General features: G+C 40.1%; 1 protein-coding gene across 1 annotated transcript; it reads right to left on the bottom strand.

Moving 5' to 3' along the window:
• si:ch211-63b16.4 (kinesin heavy chain) lies at positions 1-26113 on the bottom strand. The gene is made up of 21 exons (XM_037541954.1): positions 26032-26113; positions 25382-25443; positions 24642-24725; positions 24118-24262; positions 22478-22551; positions 22212-22350; positions 21374-21454; positions 18017-18048; positions 17860-17883; positions 17238-17348; positions 14989-15068; positions 13896-14052; positions 12581-12661; positions 10502-10688; positions 9724-9971; positions 9328-9573; positions 6543-6638; positions 6398-6445; positions 5389-5605; positions 2788-2926; positions 1-303 (listed from the first exon to the last, which is right to left on the bottom strand). Exons 1-21 carry the CDS (start codon positions 26102-26104, stop codon positions 171-173), a joined length of 2457 nt encoding a protein of 818 aa, XP_037397851.1. The 5' UTR covers positions 26105-26113; the 3' UTR covers positions 1-170.
• Positions 26114-27717: the final 1604 nt, after the last annotated feature.

The raw sequence follows: 27717 nt of genomic DNA, 5'->3' as shown, positions 1-27717 counted from the left end.
ATGACTTGACATACATTCTTTACAAGCTTTTTGGAAAAGGAAAATGCAGTTTTTGCTTACAATGTGAATATCAAATACAGTAAATGTGTGATTTGGGCCATTTTTTAAGCTCTCTGTCTACAGTCTTTAATGGCCACATACAAAAGCACACTAAAAGAAACACTGTTGGTTTAATCTGTGTGGTCGAGTGAGAGGCCACATTTCCTGAGCGTGCGGCGGACGTAGGGCATGGCGTCCTGCAGGAACCACTCCCTCTTATACAGCACCAGCATCACGTCCAGCAGCAGAGTGTGCTCCCTCCGCCTGCACACACCAAGACACACACACTTAAAAACCATTTAACATCTCCTATAGACTAACATACAAGACTATTCCATTTGGTCCAGGTCATTTTGATAGACCAATCAAACTCATGCACAAGTTAACCATAAAGTCATTAACAAAAAAATCAGAATTTTTGGTAATACTTTTCAGCAGAGTAGTGTTCATAAATGCTACATGCAGAGGTGGGTATAACAGCCCAAATTCATACTCAAGTACTGATACTGATAGGAAAAGTAAAAGTACTTTTTAAAAAAAACTGGGTAGAATAACAAAAGTGCTGGGCCAAAAAACAACTTCAGTACTGAGTAACTCATAGAACTGCAGTGGAGCTAGTACACCTAGTATCTATCAGCACAGGAATTGAAGTTTGTTAAACTATATTCTTCTCTTTTTGTATCACTTTGTGTCTGAAATAAAATACTAAAGCTCCTGTGGCCAATCACAGAGCAGCACAAATGTTGTCACCAACAAAACAATAACATTAAACACAGAAAGGAATTAGGTGCTAAATATAAATGGCTAACATGTAACTGAGTAAAAAGTAAATACTTTTCTCACAAAATATACATTGACATGCCAAAAGCCAAAACTAAAATAGGATTGTGTAGGACCCTCTGTAGCCCAGCGAAGTGCAGCAACTCAACGTGGCATCGATTCCACAAGTGGACAGAAGACGTCTGGAGGAGCGTTGAGCCATGCCGTCTAGATACAGCACTGTGGTCTTTGTAGGTGGAGGATCTCTGGTGTGAATTAACCTCGTGCCTTCTTGACAACTGGGGTCCATGGCTTCTTGGGATCTGCACCATATACAAGACCTACCATCAGCTTGAAACAATTGGTACAATTATATGACCATGCCACACGTTGCCAGTCTTTTAGGGTCCAGTTCCCAAGCTTACAAGCCCAGGTGAGACACTGTGTCCGGTGTCGTGGTGTTAAAAGAGGCACTCTAGTGTGTCTTCTATTTCCATAGTCCTTGGAAGCTAAAAAACACTGCACTGACCTGCAGGATATGCGTGCAGGGCCTCCTGCATTGAATGTGGATCTGATTTCTGCCAGAGTCGCTTGTCTGTTCGCACAATTCTAGCCAGATGCTACTAGTCATGTTCATTAAGCACCGGTGGGCATACACTGCACTGTCCACTGTGGGTGGTAGTGCCTTCTATGATGTATTCCTGGTACACACGTGACACTGGATCGAGGAATGTTAAATGCCTGCACAGCTTTGGGAAAAGCAATAGCCCATCCGTCATGCCTCGTTCAAACTCCGATAATTCATGTCGCCTTGCCATGAGCACGCTGGCCAGTGTTCAACCTCACTCACAAGATGACACCTCACAACTTAAGCAAGTGTGGGTGTTCCCAAGCTGTCCCCTGAGGTAACCCCACTTCATAATAAATTTACATACTGCTATCCCATGACTTTTGGCATGTCAGTTTGTGAGGAGAAGTAAAAGTATTATGGTAGTAAGTACATGGACTTGAATAAGTAAACAAGTTACTGCCCACCTCTGTTCACATGTCACCTACATAAACCCTTCATAATTAACTTAAACACTTAATAACACTTATTCCAACAGATGTCGTTGAAAATAGAAGTTCGCCAATGTTTACAAAGTCTGACAACAGAACCCCATGTCATAAAAATAAATGTCACTTGGCCAGTGTTACATCAAGTTGACATCAAGCAGCCTTTATGAAAGATGAGCCCTATTAGAAAAAGCCTTTACAAATGTTTATGTAGGTTTATGTCTGCTGTCATGGTGATTTTACGTTGGTGACATGCAACTTAAAAGTTCTGCTGAATTTTCGTACATTTGTTTTCTTCCATAGACTACAACTGGCTCCCTCTATGTTTTATGTTGTACATGAATCTGATCATTAATAGCAACATCAGATTTCTGGCTTCACGTTTCAAAGAAATGAGAATGAAAGTAATGTGACTCATGAATCAGTTGTTCATTAAAACCAAAAATGGTTCTATATAGAACCCTTTTCAAAAAAGTTCTATACAGAACCATCTACAGCACATCCACCATCAAGCTGAAGAACCTTTTAATCACGCAAAGGGGCAAAGGGTTCTTTGAGTGTTTATGATTCAATATAGAACCATTTTCTTTACTAAAGAACCCTTGAAAACCATTCTTTTTAAGTGTGTTTTTGTGTCTATGGAGCATTTTATTTTATTTTATGCTTCAAACGCAGTTGAGCCAACCAGATTTTAGGACTGGAACTATGCATTTTATAAAATAGATCAAATTATGTGTATGTGTTATTGAATTATCTGCATGTGCCTCTTGTTTATATCAGATTCATGGTGTTTTATGTATTTTTTCTTAAAGGTGGTGTCCAAGAACAACCTTTTACTTCAGCGTAAGTCAAAAAAAGGTTGGACTACTTTGACAAATGATAAAACAGTACATTTCTTGTACTATATGAGTGATTTACTTGTGTTATACTCACAGCTGTTTGTAGAGGCTGGGTTTGTGCTGTGCTGAGTCACAGTGGCAAGAGTGTGAGACTGGCTCAGATGATCTCTCTGTAAATCCACACTCTGATGATTCAAGGAAGCTTGGACATGAACTAAAGCAGCCCTTACTGCCTGCATCATTAAAGAGAGAGAGAGAGAGAGAGAGAGAGAGAGACATTTTAAATGACATAATTTAACATTGTCTATATATGCCAATGAGTCTGTCTTTAACTGTCTTTAAGAAGAGCTTAAAGTCATTGTTTACTATAACAATACTTTTTCTTTATACCTTTATTCTTTTTCACCTGTAACAATGGACAAAAGTATGGACCAAAATGTAAGCTTCATGTGTTTGGCCACATGACTTACTTTTGTCCATGTTTATAGATAACATAAAATGTCTTGTCTCCAGTAACACCTACACCTAAACAGCACTTTTATAATATTCAGGCTTTTGTGTGTTTCAAATTTGCATCTTTCAAATGGTATTTAAAGGAGATTCCCTTAAAGAGCTAAATTTACATGCCGATCAGCTTGAGGGGAGTAAAAAATTAATACAGCTAACTACACTGGTGATATCCTTTCATGAAAAAAATAATGCATGGCCACAACTTGCTAACATGTGGAAATAGATCCTGAATGAGAATAAGACAGGTAGGCTGTGACCATGACATGCTAAATCTTTAGGTTTCATTTTATCCATCTGCACATATGAACACCTTACTGTATATATTGCACGTTCTGTAGCCCCTATTGCGCATCTTGCACATCTGGACACTCCACACTAAACACCTTATTTTGGCACCAACATCTGCTCATATTTATTCAGTATTGTCATTATGTGCCGTTACCTGTACATATCTGCACATATTTATTCAGTATTGTCATTATACGCCGTTACCTGTACATATCTGCGCATATTTATTCAGTATTGTCATTATACGCCGTTACCTGTACATATCTGCGCATATTTATTCAGTATTGTCATTATACGCCGTTACCTGTACATATCTGCGCATATTTATTCAGTATTGTCATTATACGCCGTTACCTGTACATATCTGCGCATATTTATTCAGTATTGTCATTATACGCCGTTACCTGTACATATCTGCACATATTTATTCAGTATTGTCATTATACGCCGTTACCTGTACATATCTGCGCATATTTATTCAGTATTGTCATTATACGCCGTTACCTGTACATATCTGCGCATATTTATTCAGTATTGTCATTATACGCCGTTACCTGTACATATCTGCGCATATTTATTCAGTATTGTCATTATACGCCGTTACCTGTACATATCTGCTCATATTTATTCAGTATTGTCATTATGTGCTGTTACCTGTACATATCTGCGCATATTTATTCAGTATTGTCATTATACGCTGTTACCTGTACATATCTGCTCATATTTATTCAGTATTGTCATTATGTGCCGTTACCTGTACATATCTGCGCATATTTATTCAGTATTGTCATTATACGCGGTTACCTGTACATATCTGCGCATATTTATTCAGTATTGTCATTATACGCCGTTACCTGTACATATCTGCTCATATTTATTCAGTATTGTCATTATACGCCGTTACCTGTACATATCTGCTCATATTTATTCAGTATCTATCTATCTATCTATCTATCTATCTATCTATCTATCTATCTATCTATCTATCTATCTATCTATGACTTAGTAAGGCATGAGAACAAGATAGTTAGGTAGTGGTCATTATTTAGTAAGGCATGTGACTTAGTAAGGCATGAGAACATGATAGGTAGGTTATGGTCATGATTTAGTAAGGCATGTGAACAAGAATGAGATAACTAAATTGTTATAGCCATGTCAACTAGGTAAAGAGTGGGAATTAGATACATTAACTTACATACAGTCCAAAGACATGCAGTCAGGCCAATTGGACATGCTAAATTGCCCCTGGGTGTGAGTGTGTGAGTGACTGTCTGTGTCTGTCTGTCTGCCCTGGGATGGACTGGCGACCTGTCCAGGGTGTATCCTGCCTTCCGCCCGATGACCGCTGGGATAGGCTCCAGCACCCCCTGGCGACCCTGACGGAGAAGCGGCTTAGAAAATGGATGGATGGATGGATGGATATCTTGCGCCCATGTTTTACTAAGTCATGGCCACAAATTAACTATGAGAATTAATAATCTCATTTCCTGACTTTACTAAGTCTTTTTCCCACAAAGTCATTGCCACAACTTATTTATCTCGTTTTCCCACCTTAGTAAGCCACAAATTATCTGTCTTGTTTCCCCAATATAGTAAGCCACAGCCAAAACTTAACTATTACAACTACTATCTTGTTCCCATGACTCAGTAAATCCATAACAAATCATGGCCACTGCATAATTATAACAACTTAATTATCTCGTTCCCTCACCTTACCATGTTGTTGTTTGTTCCCACGCCTTAGTAAGTTTTATAAAGGAGTGATGTCAGCAGTGGGGCTCTGTAGTCTGTGGCTGATTGACTACAGTTATGGTAAAAAGATATAAGTAAATCTGATTTTTGACAGAAATATCACTTTAATTAACACCATTAAATGAATATAGTGTTTGTGTCTCACCGTGGGGAAGGTCAGTCGTGCACTGCTGAGAAACACAGTGTGACATGAGAAGCATCTCTGTGTTTGTTGTGACCGTGTGTGTGTGTGAGGAGTGTCTCTCCGTGTGTGTGTGTGAGGTGTGTGACTCCATGTTGCCGTGGCACCCAGAGCACAACCTAGAGCCGTTTTTCAGAAGGGCTTCCAGTCTGGCCTTCAGCTCAGCGTTCTCCAAACACAACTGCAGGGGGCAGCATACACGCACACATATAAAAATGAAGGGATTTAGTATTGATTTGAACAATACTTTTTAAACAGAATATGAATGTGAATATGATGTGATATTTTGCATCTGCATGAATGTGCACAAATCTGTTCAAAGTGTTGATATTTGTTTAATATCTTTTATATATCTATAAATTTGTTTTTAAACAGCATTATTAATTTCACCAGTCATAAAATGTTAAGTGGTGCAACCACACATTATCATCAAATGCTAATGGGAACATGTACAATATCTAGCCTTTGTGCTTGGACCCCTGTATAAACCTTTGCCCTTGTGCTATTAAATAATTATAAACCTGCCATAATGTTTTTCAGAAAAATAAACAATAAACACCTAATACATTCTCATGTATCTCCTGGGGTCAAACCACCTGACTAATCGTGACTCAAAATGACAATTTTTCAAATATTGCTGAAAAGAGCTACTGACGTTGGAACTGCAATTGGAATTGGGGCCTTCATCATGATGCAATGCCCTGCTCACTTTTCTTAAAAGCATGCCAGAATAAATGTCTATATTGTAGGTTGTGCCACATGACATTTGAGAAATCTGAATTTACAGACAAAGGTTTTGCAATTAGTTACATACTTTTAAAGTTTGAAAGGTTTCAGACACAAACTATTTTACTTGATTTTCAATGAAAACAAATTACAATTTTTTTAAAACTTTACTTTATCTGCATATATGGACGGTCACACCAGCTGACATCAATGACTTTGAGTGTCTTGAGTGTAGGAACTTGCTTACTTTCTCATAGCAGCTTTTGGAGTTGTCTATGTGAGACATCAGCTCAGCCTGCAACAACAGAATCGCAGTAACAGGTCATTCTGAATGAAACAGAAAATACTCTCTTTGTCTAAGAAGAGAAGTTAGAATAAATTAAAGGTGAAACCTTTTCTGTCTCCAGCTGAGTGTTGGACAGAGACATCCGCTCCCTCAGTCCCTCGCACTCCTGTCTCATTCTGTTCAGCTCCGACAGCAGGCGCTCCTGAAGCACACAATTCAGCATCACTGTCTTTCATTGACTATCATTAGTCACATACTGTTAGGGTTTACAGTAGAATTTTAATTTGGTCTGATATTTTGGTCCAAACAAGACACTTGTTGTTCTAGCCGACTTGACCCACAGCAAGGAATTTTGAGTCTGAACCCAAATGGAGTCCAACAACATTTTCTCTGAATCCAACCCAAACAGTTGGACATTGCCAAGTTTTGAGTCCAAAACTGGCTTGAGACCCGAACCAAGCCATCAGCAAAATGCCAAATAATATTTTTTTAATATTCAGCTGTCCAAAATGTTTCATATTCTTTCATACTTTGAAAACACCAGCTGCTGTTTACATTGCGTACAACAGAACACAATAGAACAACAGAAATGGTCCAAAATAATTTTGAATAAGATCTTGCTACATTAACTTAATTTCAAATTTTTCTTTCTTTTTTAAAGTTGCATTGCTGGAGGTATGAGAGTTTGTGTCGACAGCATCAATATAATATGTAAATATTTAAAAATATTTGGCTTCATAATTAAAGCTGCATTGTGTAATTTAGGCGATTTGGAGACGTCTCTGGTGGAAATGTGCAATTGCACACAATGTGTGGAAGAACATTTGGTAGCACGGATTGTGCTTTACCCCCCTTCCCTGAGCGGATGAATCTGATGATTGAGAGAGAATCAAAGAGAACTGAAGATGTGAGTGAATTACATACTATTAAAATCACATCTTCATAAGTATGTTGATTTTGAGATCATTGAGACCTAAACATCGAGACAGACATTCTTTTTGAGACTGTGTGTGTGACGTTAATACATAAAGACGTACAGCGTAGTGTGAAAAACCTCCAGCCTGATGCCTCTGCCATCCTTCACACAAACACACACATAACCTCTCACACTGTGTCTTTATGAGTCCATACAGTCACATGTAATAAGTCTGGGCACCCAAAATTGCATGTATTTGTTGATTTTCTACAACCCCAATTCCAGTGAAGTTGGGACGTTGTGTAAAACATAAATAAAAACAGAATACGATGATTTGCAAATCCTTTTCAACCTATATTCAATTGAATACACTACAAAGACAAGATATTTAATGTTCAAATGAATAAACTAGATTCTCTGAATCTTTTGATGTTATTATGGACTGTAGATGATGAAATCCCTAAATTCCTTACAATTGCATGTTGAGAAACATTGTTCTTAAACTGTTGGATTATTTGCTCATGCAGTGGTGAACCTCTCCCCATCCTTGCTTATGAATGACTGAGCCTTTCAGGGATGCTCCCTTTATACCCAATCATGACACTCACCTGTTTCCAATTAACCTGTTCACCTGTGGAATGTTCCAAACAGGTGTTTTTTTGAGCATTCCTCAACTTTCCCAGTCTTTTGTTGCCCCTGTCCCAACTTCTTTGGAACGTGTTGCAGGCATCAAATTCAAAATGAGTGAATATTTGCAAAAAACAACGAAGATTATCCGTTTGAACATCAAATAACTTGTCGTTGTAGTGTATTCAATTAAATATAGGTTGAAAAGGATTTGCAAATCATTGTATTCCATTTTTATTTATGTTTTACCCAACGTCCCAACTTCATTGGAATTGGGGTTGTATGCGAAAATAAGTGAACACATCCTCTACAGAGAACACACATCTGCATATTTTAATACACAGTTACTATTAATTTAACACAGTGGAAAATATAAAATGTAAAAATGTGGCCTGAGCAAAAGTCATGACACATTTAATAAATAACATTTTATTCTTTCCAATATGTTAATTAAAAGAAAATGTGCTCTCTTTCAGACAAAAGTTTCGACTTATCATCAGCCCATTATTATCAGCCCACTCCTTCATGCAGACAAATTAATGATTCATTTCAATTACTGATTTTAAAAAGCACAATCTCTAAATGCAATTATTGTGGTTATTTTGAAAAGAAAAGAAAATAACAGCCATTTAGATGAGTTAATAAATGCTAAGGAATACTTACATCGTCAGTCACCTCTTATTCTTACTAAACGAATATCTAAAATACACTGTGAAGGGGGATTCCACCAATTTTTTTGAAAATTCTGCAAAGTTTAGTGATTGGGATGTAAACAAAGCCATTCAGAGTGGTTTGGTGGGAAAAGGTTGATTGTAGAGAAACCTACAGACTCAGATCTCAGACCTAAATTCTGTGTTTTGTATTGAATGTGGATGATAAAATAATGATAAATCTGAAATAATAAGTTTTCTTTGGGAGCTATTTTCCCTAACAACACCCTGCATGTTTAAGAAGTTTAAGAAGAGGAATTTAAGGCAAAAATCTTCACAAATCTATGATAAAACAGTGCCTTAGACATCAGGCAGTGTATTCATAACCATTTCATGTTCCTATCACTACCACTGTGAACAATTCTGACTTGGTCATTTCTCTGTAGACTTCCCTTTCTACACCACTAGGTGGCCAAAACTAACATATCTCATTTCTGGGGCAATGAAAGGTTTGACAATAAGAAATGCAAGTGGCTCCAATTTTTTTTCCTCGTTTGCTGGTCTAGGATCAGTTTCTGTCTCTTTTCTCTCTGTATATAAGACAGATTGGTCAGAGAGAACTGACCAGAGATCAGCCCTCACTCTTTGAGCTCACCAAGGTTTTTTCAGATGTTTTTCCTGCAGGATGAACTCTTTACCTCTGCGCTCTTCTCTCCATGTGGGGTGGAAGATTCCTTTCTCATTGAGTCATTCTCTCTCGTTCGCTCTCCTCCATTACATTCTGCTTTTTCTTCTTCTCCACTCTCTCCCTCCTTCCCTCTGCTCTCTCTCTCCTCTCTTCGCATTTGTCTCATCACTCTTTTGTCACCGTTCATCTCTTTTTCAGTCTCTCCCTTTCCACTTGCTCTCTCTTCTCTGTCTGTCTTTTTTCTCTCTGTTTTGATCTGTCCCACCTCTTTTTGACTCTCTTTCTCTTGTTCAGTCTTTCTCCCTTCTCCTTTGCTCTCTCTCCCCGCTCTATCGCACTCTCTCCCTTCTTCTCTGATCTCTCTGCCTTCTATTCTGTTCTCTTTCCCCTCTGATCTGTTCTCTCTCTCCTCTCCTCCTCTCTTCTTCAGCTCCTTCTCCAACTCAGTCACCCTCTGGCTCAGGCTGTCTCTGTCCCTCTTCACCTGAATGATGAATTTGTCGTATTCCTCCCTGATCTTTCGCTCCTGTTTGCAGTTGGGGCACTCTGTGATAGTGCCTGAAGCAAGAGAGGAGGCAAGTGAGGAAGAGGATGAAGACAGAACAACGTTGGAGTGGCAGCTGGACAGCGGGAAGGCACCTTTCAAAACACAAACTGCAACAGACAGCCAGCATTAACCTTTAAAACTCCGAAGTACAGTGATATAAACTGAGTCTGTTTTACAGTTTCTCATTAGGTTGAATGAATAACTGGCTCTAAATGTAGGTATTGTGATATAAACTGAGTCTGTTCTACAGTTTCTCATTAGGTTGAATGAATAACTGGCTCTAAATGTAGGTATTGTGATATAAACTGAGTCTGTTCTACAGTTTCTCATTAGGTTGAATGAATAACTGGCTCTAAATGTAGGTATTGTGATATAAACTGAGTCTGTTCTACAGTTTCTCATTAGGTTGAATTAATAACTGGCTCTAAATGTAGGTATTGTGATATAAACTGGGTCTGTTCTACAGTTTCTCATTAGGTTAAATGGATAACTAGCTCTAAATGTTACTGAATAATAAGGCCAAAGTGACTGAATAATAAGCGTTAGGATGTAATAAATCTCAGGCTTACATGTAAATGTAATCCTGAGATTTTAAAGGATTAACCAATGTTTATGCATTGATCAGAACCCCCATTACCATCCACAGCTCTGCTCTTCTCCCCCCCACTCTGAGATCCACGGCCATAGCGTCCATTCGGGTCCGTCTGTGATGGTTTCTCCAGCTGAGGGAGGAAAGAGCGGCTCTCTGAGCTGTCCAAGCTGCTCCTGGGTTTGGGTTTGGGTGCTCCTGAGGTGGCCAGGATAGGGGGCAAGGAGGCCTGAGACTGGACAGAGCACAATACATCACCCAGACAAGCCATAGTACTTAAATTATCCTAACCAAAGAAGTGTTGCATTGTTGGTCTAAGACTGATAGCCCCTCTTTGCTGGTGTACAGTTAGAGACTGTAATTCATCTACTGGTGTACAATTTGTGTAAGCCATCCTCTAGTCCTTCATCAGCGGTCATTTCCTGCATTTGGACGGGCTATAGCCTGTAATCACACGCCAATACAGTGGAGCTCATAAAGTGGCCAATGAGTAGAAGTGCAAGGTAGGAGAAGACCATAGGCAGTGTAGCTTCTGCTAAACTAGCTAACATTTTCACTTGACTGATTTGAGTCACTATCCCAGCTGTCCCCTCACTTGCCAAAAGCTTGATTTACTACGAGATGACCGCCGGAGTCCATACATACAAATGATTTTGATTGTCCTGGTGTGGCATCCTTCTTCACATTTCATGCTTAGACCCAGATGATATAATGGAGTGTTGCTTTGGGAACTTGAGGCAAAAACAAGCAGACCACTGCAGCAAAAAATGACCCCTGTAAACTTTTACAAGTTTTTCCCGCAAGGTCACTCAACACAATTATGGACATGAGTAACAAAGGTTTTCATTACAATAGATTTAGCGAGGCCTGTTCTGAGCAGGAAGAGTGCTAACTCAGGGTTCCTCCAATGCCTTGATTACTGTATTTAATAGGACATTAGGGGATTATATTATGAAGGCTAAGAAAGCTGTTTCTCCCTGTTGTAAGGTGACCAGATTTCTGATTTTCAAATTTCAGTTCACCAGTCAATATACAGTATCATTAAAATATCCAATGTTATTATCTATGGCATAAAAAAAGGAGACAGTTCCAGTTTCAAATATTTTGACCATGGTAACTGTACTGTAATAAACTATGGTGAAGCCCAATTGCTAAAACCAAGTACTAACTAAGTAACTTTGTAAACCATGTCAGAAATCATACAGTAGCCTACCATGGTGAGTGAAGCTATGATAAGTTATAGAATACTCAATAAAGAAAGTATTCCATCTACTATGGTTAAAAAATTTCAGCAGCACTCCACACAGAATCATCAACAGCGTCAGATCAGACAATTAGCTCTGTTTTTAGCATCTCGGAAGTTCTAGCTAGCAAGCTATCATTTCAAATCAGACAGCTAGTTAGCAAAAACAGCATGTTTTTAGCATTTGGAAACCGTTGGCTTATGTTAACTAACACAAGTCAAACTGAAAAGAAACAACTGAAAGAAAGCTCTGGCACTTAGCTGTTACTGACTAGCAGATGTGCTACTGTTATCAAATACGTAAAATTACTTGTATTTGTAGTAGACAGGAAGCTAGCAGGCAAATTTTTATAATATAGCTAGCTAGTTATGTCAATGAAGACTGACAGCTCTAACCTTCAGTAACTACAATGTTTACAACAACAACTTTCCACAAAGAATCCCTTGGCTAGTCACCAGCAAAACCAGTCCATGTTGTGTGTTAGATGCTGGTATGCTGGTCAGAAGCAATGAACATTGATATGCTGGTCACCAGCAAAACCAGTATGTACTGTTGGTTTATGTTTTGGTGGCTGGTATGCTGGTCAACCAGCACCAGACCAACAATACACCAGTATAAACCAGCATAAACATGGAATTCATGCTGATCTGTGCTGTTGTTTGAGCAGGGATACCATGGTCATGTTGGCTACACAGCCATTTTTAGTTTACCTCTGTCTGTTCTAAGTATCTGTAGCTTTCAGCACAAAAAGCCACCCAGAGCACTAAATTGTACAAAATAATTTTGTATCGAGAACATTTCTTAAAAAGTACCCCATACAAAGAGATAAACTGGTCCTAAACCAACACTCCTACTCTGAGAATTTGGTCTTTTTGAGACTCACTCTTCTGTCCGCACTGACTGGTGGAAACATCTGTGCTCTGATCAGCGGATGGGCACTCCTTTCTGTCCACACGTTTTGCACCTGACAGGGCAGAGATAACTGAGCATTTCAATTTCTGATCTTTAATTTTAACAGTGTGTATTGTACTGTGATGTAATAAATGCTAGCATTATTCTAATCAGACCTGATCTAATTAGCCTAGCCATAGTATACCTGTGCACATGCATGTGGTTATCTGTGCAAATGTGTAGCAGAGCTGTGAGGTGAGTGTTGGCCATGAACATACATGTATGTTTAGCTGTGAAGGTGTGTAGGAGATCTGTGAGTAATGGCCACAAAGATATAGATGTGTACACCGACCAGGCATAACATTATGACCTTGTTTCTACTCTCATTGTCCATTTTATCAGCTCCACTTACTATATAGGAGCACTTTATAGTTCTACAGTTACAGACTGTAGTTCATCTGTTTCTCTGATACTTTGTTAGCCCCCTTTTACCCTGTTCTTCAGTGGTCAGGAGCCCCATGGACCCTCACAGACCAGGTACTATTTGGGAGGCGGATCATTCTTAGTACTGCAGTAACACTGACATGGTGGTGGTGTTTTAGTGTGTGTTGTGCTGGTACAAGTGGATCAGACACAGCAGTGCTGCTGGAGTTTTTAAACACTGATGGAGCTGTCCACTCATAGTCCACTCTATTACCTTGTTGGTCCACCTTGTAGATGTAAAGTCAGAGACAGCAGCTCATGTGTGTCAGCATAGTTTGTGCTGGTCATCCTCTAGTCTTTCATCAGTGGTCACAGGACACTGCCCACAGGACGCTGTTGGCTGGATATTTTTGGTTGGTGGACTATTATCAGTCCAGCAGCGACACTGCTGTTTAAAAACTCCAGCAGCACTGCTGGGTCTGATCCACTCAGTGCAAGTGCAACACACACTAACACACCACCACCACATCAGTGTTACTGCAGTGCTGAGAATGATCCACCACCCAAATAGTACCTGCTCTGTGAGGGTCCATGGGGCTCCTGACCACAGAAGAACAGGGTAAAAGAGGGCTAACAAAGTAGGCAGAGAAACAGATGGACTACAGTCTGTAACTGTAGAACTACAAAGTGCACCTATATAGTAAGTGGAGCTGATAAATTGGACAATAAGCATAGAAACAAAGAGGTGCTCATAATGTTATGCCTGATTGGTGTATGTTTACCTGTGCAGGTGTGTAGATCTGTGAGTAATGGCCATGAACATACAGGTGTATATGTTTACCTGTACAGGTATGTAGTATATCTGTGCAGCTATATGTGGTTACCTGTGCAGTTGTATAGCACATCTGTGAGGTGTGTATTGACCGTGAAGGTACACTCATGGCTTGGGCAGCAAATTGCAAGCAGCTTATAGTCTCAGTGACTGACGATGACTGGGTTGCCACAGCTACCAGCAGGCATGTCCGACAGTTTCCTCCAAGACTGAACAATTATAGAATAATTAGCATACAGCTTAATGCAACAGCTATACAGTGAAAAAAATCTATGATGAATAGATTAGCTTTGAGAAGCTGAATAAAACACAGCACAATCACCAGTGCAATGGATTCATCCATTTTTTTAACAAGGAAGACCTTTGAAATTATCATTTCAGAACAAGATTAGGTGCCAAATTTATGCAATTGTCCTGTATTGTATTTATCATGTGGGTTTATGAACAAAATCAGTTGCAATTAATTTTTAGCTGACAACCTTTGACTTCTCTTTATCACAGGCTGTTTTTGCTACTGTGCCTTTATGAGAGATATATGTACATGACTCTGATTCTGATTGGCTGCATTGCAATCTGGGCTGAAATGTTGAACAAACTAACTTACACCTAAGTTGGCAATGAAAATAAGCTTCAACCACTTCCTTTCAGATCTATGGATCCTTTGGAAGGCTGTAATGACGCATTTGCTTCCTGACAGCCAGGAAAAGCACCACATTTGACCATTTTCCCACAGCTTCCACTTCAATAACACTCCTACAGACAATCTGCAGGAATAACACTCCACAACGGAAAGCTAAACTGCTTCAAATTGAATGGGTGGTCATATGTAAATGTATTACTGGCTGTCCAATGACAAACAAACACAGTGATTAATTCAACTTAGATTCCATATATGGGCTGTATGAACTGGCAAGCACATTTTGAAACTTTAACATAACATTTTTGTAAAATAATCAAATTATCATATTAAAAAGCAAGAGAAATTTGGTTTGCTATGATATGTGCCCTTTAACTCAAACCTGACAATGTTACTCCACATTACAGTGTGCAAAACTACAAAAACAAAGGCTTTGAACCCAGAGCTAATGCTATGAATCTTTACGATGATGATGACGATGATGATGATGATGGTGAACGATGCTCACCAGTCTCTCAGAGTACGAGTGAGTTTGGACTCCCTGTATGGAACATGCTGGCAGCCTGCACTACTCAGAGAAAATATCACCTGTAATTACAGAAAACTGCATTACCCACAATACCCCATTACATAGTAATAATAAGTAAACTTCAACTTTAAAACAAATCATAAAGTGCACTGTGAGGAAAACCCAGTATCAGTGGTGTTTACTAACATGCATGTTTTTAAAGCCTTGGCCGAGTTGGCCAGTTCATTCCCTGAAATTGACCAAATTTCTGCCTCGCTGTGGGGTGGTGTTTGCACTTTTAAAAGGAGAATTGTTTTGCTATCAGTGTAAAAACTCTCCAGTTCTCCCCACCCCCAGTTTGTGTAAGCCATCCTCAGGCCACAGATCTCCTGTCTGGAGATGGTCCCCTCTCAACCTGGCAGTGACACTGACAAGCTGATCAGGACTTTTGGATGGATTGGCTGGGCGTGATTCACTTCATTCTCTCCAGCTCGTTATCGTGGAGTTTTTGTTTTTCAGAAACAGTCCAAATCTCTTCTGCAAGGGAGGGAAAAGAGCCGCCCTTATCTTGCAGTAACCACAGCAACGTGGCCTCTTTCAATATCTTTTTGAACTCGTGTTCATTTTTTAAATGTGACCCCCACTTTCACAAGCAGAACAGAAACATATTCACCCATTTAGCTTAGTTATGGCCAGCCAGAACAACAGCAAAGCGTGATTTCATATGAATAAATTGTGACTCGTAGCTCATTGAAACAAGTGCAGAAATTGTGTGGAAAGTGCAGATCATAAACTTCCAATCCAGACCACATTTGTGTTTGTAAGTAGAAGAGGAGATATTTTATTATGATCTGAATTTGATGGAAATTATGTTGCACGACTGTCCATTTCTACTTGAGCCCTATTGGAGCTGGATTAGCATTACACAAGTGCATTATGTAATATAATAATATGATTATTATAAGTAATAATTTATTTAAAAGTGAAATACCTCCAAAAATTTGCCAAACTCAAGCTCCTCAATAATAGTGGTTCTGCTCGAATCAATATCTCAGTAATTTAACAACACGTGAGGAAATCTAAAACAAATGAGGCTGAAGTTGGCTTCCTATTTGCCAGCTTCTTATTCAGAATTTCCCATTCCACCTTCAATGTTGCAGTGGTTACATTCTGGCACCTCATTTTTCCTGTTCGACCTTAAATGGTGCAGCAGTTACCTTCTGGTGCCTTGTTTAAGGTGGAATGGGAAAAGAAGCTGGCGAATAAGAAGCTGACTTCAGCTTTCTAGGAAACAGTGCCTCCTTTCTTTTCTTTAATTGTTACTGGAAGGTGAGGCTAACAGCTAAAGTGGAGCTCAATTTGACCCAATTCCTTAATCTATAAGTTCGTGACAAGACTAGTGAATTCCGCAACACTTTGGTGATGGAGAAGGAAAAAGAACTCGAAGGCACCTTTTGAAAGACAGTGCATCCTGTTTTAAGAAGTTGTTCTTGAATGTTGTTTAAAGTTGTAAGTAGCTAGACATGTTTACTGACTGGTACTCCGCTTCATGTAATGCGAATTTATTTTCTTTGTGTATGTTGCACTAAATGTTCTGTGATTGGTTGTTTTGCATGTCAAATTACCCTTTCCTGTCAGAGATGGTGTCACGATCGGCCCCTCCCAGTCCGGTCCATGTGCTTTTGTTTTGGTTTGGCCCATGTGTATTTGTTTTGGTTTTTAGTCCAGCCCCCTCGTTTCATGACTCCACCCCTGACTGTCTCCACCTGTGTTTCAACCTGTCCCTCGTTTACCCTTATGTATTTAAAGCCTGTTTTCCCCTGTCTGGTTACTGGTCTTTGTCTGAACTGTTATCTGCTGTGGTGTTTGTACTGTTCTGGTTGTACTGTTTGTATGTTGGATTCTGGTTTGTCTGTCATGTCTGCCCCTCGATCAATCCGTGTTGGCTCTATGACCCTGGACTGTCTCGATGCTGATTTGGATTTGTCCATAATAAATCTCGCTTATCTCAGCACGTGCGTCCGCCTCCTTGCTCCACGTTACAGATGGCTGTTCACTAAACCTTGCTATTCTGGTTTAGCCTGTATTTCAGTACCACTTTACACAGTGGCATTGCAGTGGAATTGGTCATCTTGTGTAGTATTTCCACACAATTAAAGTACTTTGTTCTCTGTGTTTAGTAGAAAAACTGATTTCTGCGCTTTATCTTGTATTTGTAATCCTGACAGCAGAATAAGAGTGATACTCACATTTCTGAAGATGGTGAGGGAGCGTTTGAGAGTTTTGGCCTCCTGTAGGTTTTCTGGAGCTACATGGAAACTCCTCCTCACATCCTGAACTGCAGAACTGCGGAGCACAGCCTTCAACAACACACACAGAAACACAGAAAATTAAACACCACAGAGACACAGAGACGGACAAGCAACGACAGGCACAATTTAACCCCTTAAACTAGAATCTTATAATTCAGTTATTAAGGATTCTTCTGTTAAGTAATCACTATTAGTAATTCAGTATCAATTTTATTCTGTAACTACTATGCATGATTCAGCATCTGCTATGCATTATTCAGTATCTGCTATGCATTATTCAGTATCTTCTATGAATTATTCAGTAACAATGATTAATTATTCAGCTTCTGCTATGAATTATTCAGTATCCTGTATAAATTATTTAGTAGCTACTATGAATTATTTAATAACTACTAAGAATTTTTCAGTATCTACTATGAATTATTCAGTAACTACTATAAAACCAAATACAAACATGCAGGAATATCAACAGAAAGAAAAGTAGCTCAAAAAACATTCTTGAGTAACGAGTATTCATGTGTGTATGTGTGTGTGTGTGTGTGTGTGAGATCAATCTTACTTTTCCTGAACTCGCAAGATCCACCTAAGAAAGCAAAGAGAACACAATCATTTTTCTTGATAAGAAACTCACTCACACTGCAGTTACTACCACATACTAAAACACACTCTGCAGTGTATATAATCAAACTTCTGCAGTGGGGTTGATATCAACTTACCAGAGTGAGCTTGCTGGCAGCTAAAGGTCCCTCTAGAACATTCAAACACACACACACTTATAATACATTCCATATGTATTAAATATGTAAGTTTCTATAAGCAATAATAATACATCCCATATGTATTATACAGTGGCCAACTGTGACTATAAGGGCAAGGCATTCAGCTGTAAATGACAAAATGCAGTCAAAGACACCTCTATGAAAGCGTTAAGTTCTGCCAGCACCCTTATGGAAATCTAGTAATGGTCCTGCGTCCTGGCAGAGCTGCCGCTGCTGTTTTCCATTCGTAACAACTAACCGGAACCTGCTTTGACTACGACTTATATTTATAGTTAGTGACGTATCGAGAACTTCCGGAAGGACCCAAGTGACACTTTTCTCATGAAACTGAACCCATTGTAAATCAAACTGTGATTGGGTCCTCTGTCATTTGTTTATTATTTTGTTAATCTAATATGTAAGCCCTTCAGTTCAGCTCCTGAAGACCTAACCAATGGGAGAGCTCACTTTGCTGAACCTAGATACCTCAGAGAAAACAGTCCTGATTGGATAACCTTCTGTTTGGTGTTTTAAGATTGTTTTAAGTGAATAAGAGTATTACTACAATACTCATAGAGTTTTAATACAAGCATGATGTTTATATTAAATATTGTAAAAAGTGATACATGAAAAAATATTTTATAAGTCAGTTTCTGTGTTGGTTAGTTCTGTTTTTCTCTGGTTTTACTACCAAATCAGGACATTACTGTCCTGGAAATGGACAAAAACAAACACCCCTACACTCATTAGAGTAGTTAATCTCATTAAAACAAGAATCCAGTCAGGCTGTGTAACAGTAAATTTTGGAATGCCCTTATCTCTACAATAACACACGCTCACTCTCGAGGGGGCCGGCGCTCTGCTGGTTTACTGACCCACCAGGGGAGGCTCAGCTTGTGTAATTGTTTGATGGATGTGATGAGGCTGCTTTCACAAAAGTAAAGAATGTAATAATTGGTGTGTTTGGTGTGCAGTTTCAGTGAGTCTAAGAATAGAGTGCTGGATTCTTCACTGCTTACATCAACCTGTATACAACAGAAATGGACAACCAATGACAGGCACAATTTAGTCCCTTAAACTAGAAGCTTACAATTCATTTATTAAGGACTCTTCTACAAAATAATCACTATTAGTAATTCAGTATCTACTTTAAATTATTCAGTATCTTCTATGAATTATTCAGTATCTACTATGAATTATTCAGTACCTACTACAAATTATTCAGTATCTAAAATATATAACTCACACTGTGAGTTAGGCACACTAAGGCCCAATCTCATTTCACCACTCACCCCTACCACTTAGGCTCCATGTGTCAAACACAGTCCTATCCAGCTAGCAAAAGTATTTTAATTTGCTATCATTGTTATTATTACCCCATTTCACAATGTGCTACGCTTCCATCCCCAGCATGCACTGCAACGTAATGGGCTCAGACTCTCCTACCCCAACAACAATCTATGGGACAGCGGTTACACCTCAACTGTACACAATTCTGCATAATTCCACACCAGTCATATCACCAAAATTCATTTCAGCTTCAGTTCAACCAACATAAACACGTAACATTAGCTCAGCAGCTTGGAAACTGAGCCTTAATGAACAGCAATGAAAAGATGCCAGGTGTCTAGTTAAAGCAAATAAGTTGGTTTAAGACCAGCAGCTGGGGATATTTAAATTTGAATACTTCAAGTGTCCATGTAATATTTCAATGTCTACTACAAATGTCTGTATTTTACTGTTGACGTTTTGCATATTTTTTTATAAACAACAGCCAGTTTGGTTTACAGCACAACATTAATTAAAAATGAAATAAAGACATTTTTGATTTGAGGAAATTTTTCAATGTGGCCCTTTTACTGGTTGGGTTTGGCACCCCTGACTTGGGTCTTAGCCGTCTGTTTTGCCCCTTCACGTCTAGGGGTAGGGTGTCCCGATTCTTGTTGAGATAGAGGGGTAGGGTGAAGTGTTGTAACTCAGTTCCAAGGGGCAAGGTGACACTTAAAAAAGAAATAGGATTGGACCTAGGAGTACATACACACTGCCAGTTTCCAAAACTGGAGCACAAGTCTCTGGGGTCCACAAACTCAATTCAATTTTTCTATACCTCTTTCTTTATATTTGCTATAATCCAGTGCAGAAATCCAGAATCTGATTCCATCCATCTGATTCCATCCATCCATTCCATCTGATCATGAGATCATGCAGGACTCAAATTCAGGGTTATGAGCCTATGAAGAGAGGCTGAGATACAAGTCATCTGCCTCTCACCACGTTGAACTGGTGGACCACCTACATTCTGTGTTTAACTGATCAATGGACACTCAGGAAATCACTAAGGGCTGATCCATCACACCGGAAACCCTTCATTCAGTCCACGTCGGTGACACGTGTGAATTGGCATGCAGGGAGTTTACAGCTACTGAAGTTGTTGCAGCGGTTTTGAAAAGTAGAGATGAGCAATTTGATGTGAAACATACAAATATGATGTTATATGAAGAGCCTTTAAAGGAGAATTTAAAATGGAAGGCCTGGTAGACCACCAAAACTGTCCATATCTGGACGGACCTCCCCAGAGTCAACATCACTGAACATGTCTGATTACTTCAGAAAATGATCAACCAACTTCTAAGACTTTACAGGTGTGTGTGCAGATTTCTGTGAGGAACTGAAAGTGAGTCTCCTGAAAAGAATGGAAGCTGGAATAAAGGTAAAGAGTGACTCACTGAACGTTTTACACCTTAGATTCTTCAAAGTAGCCACATTTTGTTTTAATCGCAGATTTGCACACTGTTGGTATTTTCTCAGTCAGCTTCATGAGGTAGTCACCTGAAATGGTTTTCATTAGTAGGCGTTAATTAAATTAACAGGTGTGCCTTGTCAAGAGTTCGTTTGGGGAATTGCTTGTCTACTTAATGTGTTTGAGACCATCAGTTTTGTTGTGAGGAGGTAGGGTTGGTACACTACTCTGTACAGCCCTATAGCTCTATACAGAACTGTGTTCCTTCATAGTTTTGATGTCTTCAACATTCATCTACAATCTACAAAAAATAATAACAATACAGAAAATCTATTGAATGAGAAGATGACTGGTACTGTAAATCTAACAAGTCTGGAATGGAAACAAAGGTTATCTGCACTTCAGTGGTCTAGATAAACATATATTTATATATGCTCAATTTATCAACAAGTTACAAATGTGTTATAAATAGCTTATACATTCTATAGGGATCATACACTACTCATGTATTACTATATATTTATGCATTTGCTCTCTTACAACATCAGTACTTATTAAATGTCTGTTATGCTTACCTTTAAACTGGCCTCTCATATGTATGACTATGATATTCAACACCATGTGAGACTTGCTGGCAAAATCTCCCTTAGAGACCCCTGCACAAAACACAAAGGGGTCTTTTCAAAGCAGATTCAGGACGAGTTTGGTTTAAAAACCATGACTGAACAGCTAAGAAAACACAATATGTCCAAAAGTTTGTAGAGAGCAGCGCTTCTTCTAAAACGAAGAGTGGTAATAGTGAGTTTGTGCTGCATAAACAGCCTATACTTATCTGAGAAGACTGTAGACTAGGTGAGGAATTGATTGAGCATTAGTGAGTTCAGGTATTGATGTTTGCGGATCAGGTATTAGATGGAGCTCCATCACTCCAGAACAGTTCCCCTGCTCAACAGCCCAATGCTGGGAGTCTTTATACCCCTCTAGCCCACACTTGCATTGGGCATGGTGACTTTAGGCTGTGCAGCTGCTCCAGAGCATCCCATTCTATTGGTCAGTGCTTTTCTATGAGGACTGTACAAGGTGTGTTAGCAATGAGTGACCTTAAAGCAGCTGAACTCACTCATTAGAAAGGCTGTCTAGATACTTTTGGACAGATAGTGTATACACATAATTTAATATCACATTAAACAAAACATGCCTGAATAATGTAAAGTTGGAATCTAGAGACACAGTTCACAGACACTGACATGGTAGCGCAGAGGACCTCTGTGGTCAGAAATGGACCACTGATGAAGGACCAGAGGATAGACAACACAAACTGTGCATCAACAGATGAGCTACATTTTCTAACAGTACACAACTATAAGAGCAGGGTTTCTAATAAAGTGGCCAGGAGGTCAATAATTCTGTCACCTGCATTCCTGTGGGCGGTCCCACGCCGGTACATCTGCAGCAGTTCCTGGGCGGAGCTTACCTCCACCTCTCTCAGACCTTCCAGAAGCACTGCCTCCTCTGTGTCATGAATACGGCACACCTCACTCACCTGAGGCTCCTGAACAGGTAGAGGACAGGTAGAAGAGATGTCCTCACACTTCAACTGGATGTGATTATACAGTTAAAGGATGCTTCTGCTTGGGTTATTCCATAAAAAGCTTATGTCGTGTGAAGAAACCACTCACCAGCAGGTCGTAGATCTTCTCATTGGAGATGTGGTAAAAGGAAACTCTGACTTTACAGAGAGAGCACTCTGGAGCTGAGGGGGGGGGGTCAAATTAAGGATGAATTTCTGAACATACTGTGCACATACATTTAGCTATGTGGAGTCCCTACCAACCCACAAACTGTTAAATAAGACAAGAAATAAGATAAGTTCAGGAAACATAGCATTCAACAAGCTGTTCAGATTTGGCTCCCCTTCTTATGTCACATACAGGCTCATTAGAATAATACTGCCCCCATCTCCACCCACAGCTTGAGAAATACCTTCGAGAAAGAATGTGCTGTTTTTTTTATCACAAGCTAGCATTCAGTGTGTCCCAATTCAGGTGCTGTATCCTTCAGAGGCTGTATTTAAAGGCTCATCATCTCATCAGCAGCCAGCAGTGAAACATATTCAGCTGTAATGAATGAAAAAATAAACAACTGAAATCAAACTTTTTGGCTCCGTTTTCAAAGAACTTTAAAAGAATTTGACAGGAATGGCGTTTTGTAATGCAACGGTAAGAGCGGGAACAGGGGTGCTGTGATGCAAACAGAAGGGCTTGCCTTCATAGACTGCGTCCTTCAATTCAGCCCCTGAATTGGGACACACTGATTGTGTTAAAGCTAGGAGATAAACACAGGAACTGCTCTGTTTTCAGCTGCACCGTGTGGATAAATTTTATTTCTGATGGCAATGTTCCAGCTGCAGTCTGTAAAACCCATACTGACATGAGTCTGAAATCAACTTCTTAGTAGTTAGAAAATGTGTGTGTGTGTGTGTGTGTGTGTCGAACTGGGGACCTCTCGACCAAAGTGCTGAGGAGATCAGCGTTAACCCACATCTAACGCTCTGAATTCAGTTCATGAAGGCCTTGCTAATTAGCGGATGAGCTGAATCGGGGGTGTGTGATGAGGCAGTAAGCTGAAGTCTGTAGTGTTTTGGCCTGCAAGGACTGGAGCCTGACACGTGATGCCGAACTGCCAACAAAACCTCTACTAAATGGGCAATCAATGCCTGAGCTGTCCAGCTTCAGAACTGTCTGGAACTGTCGGTGGCCAAACTGCAGATGAGGGAAATTTAGGTAATTAAAAATAATTATGCCATGTGGTTCTTTGGCTGTTTAGCATTATCTAATGCTAACAGCTAATACATTAACATAAATGTAATTTTCTAGAAATTTCTTGCCATTACTTGCTGTAGGATCCACAACAACATTAACACTATTCCAGTTTGTTTGTTGGATGGCATGAGGGTAAAATCAGAGAATGCATACTTAGCAAAGCGTGTCGCAGATATTTCATTTAGACCCCAGGGAACGGGGGTAACATGGGAAAATCACCTTTAAATATCTGCATTCACTACAATCAAGCACTGCTAAGCACATAGCTAACTTTTTGTGATACTAAAGCTATATTTGTCATTACTGCTCCTCTGTGCAGTTGGAGAGGTTTTTTTTCTATTATGAACTCTGATTATTATTTTTGCCAATCGGACACTGATCAGCACCTCTGTTATGGGCTATTATTGGTTTTTGTAGTGTAGAGACTCCCATCTGCAGAAGTTTCGGCCCATATAAAACTGCTGTCTTGCTGCCACTGCTGCTCCTCCAGAGGATACAGCTGAAGATCTGGTCAGCAGCCTGACTGATGATGCCCTTCAGTCTGCAGCTGCTGGACTGAACTGAATGGGGGTCCACGCTGTTGGAGGGGCCGTACAATATCAGACACCCATTATACCCCCTTATCACCCACTCCACCAAGGGCTGCAGGAAAGAGACAGCGAAAGAGAGAGAGAGAGAGAGAGAGAGAGAAAACAAAAAACAAAGAAGAAACAGAGAGCAAAAGAGACAAAGAGTGATAGCAGAGAAAGAAAAAGAGACCATGAGAGGAAGAGAGAGCAAGAGGAGAGAATGGAGAAGGAGAGAGAGAAACATGGGGAAACACACAGAAAGAAAGAACAGGATGGATAGCAAGAAAGTTTGAAAAAGAAGAGAAAGTGGGAAAAAAGAATGAATGAATGAAGAGTGAAAAGTCAGGGGAAGGGTAGAGAGAGAGATGAGAGTATAATGATGATCACAGTGTAGTGTAGAAGTCGTCTCTGTGTAATGTTGTGTGTATGTGAATCAGCAGTGAGTTAAATGCCTTGGCTGTTGACTCATAGACGTCTCTGAGAGAAGCTCCTTCACTCCAAACAGCATCAAAGTCCAGGACATGAGCACGATGACCCTACACACACACACCCACACCAAACACAGCTGTTACACACACACACACAGAACAGTGCTACTGCACACTTTCCAGTACAGATCTGAAAAACGTACTCTACCCGTCCAAAAGTACCCAGACAGTCTTCTTATCAGTGAATTCAGCTGCTTTAAGGCTTTATGGTCACTTAATGCTGACACAGGCATTCACTTCCATGCAGACAGCCTATAAAACGTCAAGCATGGGCTTGACGAATATAAAGACCCTCAGCATTGAGTTGGAGTGATCCAGAACTGATCATCCAACATCAGTACTTGACCTCACTGCTGCTCAATCACAGCAATGTTCAACATCTAGTATAAAGCCTTCCCAGAAGACTAGACACTGTTACTGCAGCACAAACTCACTATTACCACCCTTCATTTCAGAAGAAACACTGCTGTCCACAAACTTTTGGACAGATAGAGTATCGTATGAGTGGGAGGCGTGGTTGTCTGTGTGAATGCACAACTGTGTACTGTCTACTGCCGGCTACTGTGCTGTATGTAAATCTGCTCTGCCAGTAAAGCCGATGTTTCTGATGTGTGTATGAAAGAGACAGCAGCGTGATATAGTTCAGTGTGTGTATGCAAATAAAACAGCTCTTCTCTGCTGTGATTGGTCAGAGCTGCACTCACCCTGCCGGTTTCAGCAGTGACCGAGTTCAGTCCTGAAACTCTGACTGACACCTGTGGCTCAGCTGTGAATAAACACAGCAACACTGATACAGAGTCACTCACAAAACAGCCATACATGCAAATGATTACAGCTGTAAGAATCAGCCTGTGAAGACTGGATTACATTGGGCTCATTGTAGAAAGGAATGAACAGGTGAAAGAATGAATGAACAGGTATGTGTATGAATGAATAAAATAAATACTGATTGAATAAGTCATTAAGTAAGTTAACTAAGTGAGTGAATAAAGGAACAGGTGAATGAATGAATGAATGAATGAATAAATGAATGAATGAATGAATTAGTGAGTAGGTGTGCAAAATGCGTGTGAGAAGAGTTGAAAGTGCAAGTGAATGAAAAAGCAAATGGCTGAATGAGCAGATGGATGTAAGGAGCTGAAAGTAGAGTGAATGAGTGAGTGAGTGAATGAGTGAGTGAGCGAATGACTGAGTGAGTGAATAGATAAATGAATGACTATCCAAATTAATGAATGAGTGAGTGAATGAAAGTGAGTTAAGGAATGAATGAATGAATGAACGCATGATTGTGAGTTGAAAGTGTGAGTGAATGAATGAGCGAACAAAGTAACGAATGGACTGGTGTAAAACTAACCTGATTCCATGTGCTCTGGGGGGCAGAGGCGGAGGACCACCCTGAAGCTTTTGGAATTCGGGTGAGTCTCCATTTGAAGGTCGTCCTCTGCTGCCATAACCCTCCTCTCAGCGTCTGCCCAGCAGTGTGGTCAGACAGTCAGCACTGACCACCATCAGAAAGACATTCTGTTCTTACAAAGGGGAAGACAGAAGTCACATGAGCTTTGATGAAACCAGATGTTGAACATTGCTGTGAGGATTTGATTGAGCATTAGTGAGGTCAGGTACTGATGTTGGATGGTCATTTCTGGATCTCTGCAACTCATCCCAAAGGTATTGAATGGAGCTCCGTCACTCGAGAGAACGCAGTTCTACTGCTCCATAGCCCAATGCTGGAGAGCTTTATACCCCTCTAGCCCACGCTTGGCACTGGGCATGGTGACCTTAGGCTCATACGTCTGCTCCAGAGTGACCCATTCAACCTCTGTCTCAGTGAGGGCACTTTAAAGGGCACTTAAACAAATGATAACATACATATATACCTCTATCTACTTTTTTCACTCAATAATATTCTCTTTTCATGGGTTTAGTTTTCTTCAACTGTGCTGGTTCATCTTTTGTTCTGCGTTACTGTTGATCACTTCTCTCACTTTGGAGCAGAAAGAGAAGGACAGAGTCTAACAAACTTCAGCTCCTCTGCTGACAGATGACAGAAGTTCTACTGCAGTTCTAAGTCACAGAGTCCTGAAGTAGTTTTTGGAACTCTACTTAGGTCATTTATTGCTCATCTGCTTTAACTCTGGCCATTATTTCACTTAAGTATCAACCCTTAAAGGGGAACTCCACCCATTTCTCAGAAATTCTACATAGTTAAGTGGTTAAGATGTAAGCTGAGTCATTCAGAGTGGGTTGGTGTGAAATACTATGTTCTAAAGAAATGTACAATGTCAGAATTGTTCACAGTGGTGGTGATAGGAACCAGACGTCTGCCTCGAAAAGCTACCTCTTAGAAAGTTCCATCCATCCACCCCAGCAGTCTTCGGGCGGAAGGCCTCTTAGAAAGTTATTACGTGGAAATGGTTATGAATTCACTGCCTGAGACATCACGATTTATGATGGTTTTGAGACCTTAATATCCATTCATGGTGGAAGGATACATGCAGGCCAAACTGTCTCCTAAGAAAATGTATTATTTCAGAGTTTCCACTATTTTCCATCTTCAACATTCCATATAAAAGCTCAGAGGACTCGTGTCGGTTCACTGGTGGTTTTGGATAGTAAATAAAATGGCTATATCTGTGGTGTACCCCTGGTTCCCATCACCCCCACTGTAAAGAAATCTGAACCATTTCACACCAAACCACTCTGAAAGTCTCTGTTTACAACTCAAGCACTGAATTATGGAGAAATTTTAAAAGACTGGTGGAATTCTCCTGCACTCACCTCTGTCGCCGCTTCTCCTTCAGTCGCTCATCTCTAAAAGTCCCGTTTGGCTTCTGAAGCTCCGGAGCTTCGCGCGCGTAAAAGCGCAAACGGCACTGAGAGCTCGAGCTCGCTCACTCACTCACTCGCGCACACGCACGCGGACGCGCGTACACAGGCTCCACTCTGCACGAGCAGAATCTGAATCGGTTTGTCTGAGTCCAATAATTGGTCAGTTAGCGTGTAAGAGGACTCCGTCCTGGTGAAATGGACGGAACACAAC

The sequence above is a fragment of the Pygocentrus nattereri genome, chromosome 10 (assembly GCF_015220715.1).
Source record: "Pygocentrus nattereri isolate fPygNat1 chromosome 10, fPygNat1.pri, whole genome shotgun sequence".
NCBI lineage: Eukaryota > Metazoa > Chordata > Actinopteri > Characiformes > Serrasalmidae > Pygocentrus > Pygocentrus nattereri.
Note: the sequence above shows the minus strand (reverse complement) of the source record. Positions and strands in the feature narration are given on the sequence as shown.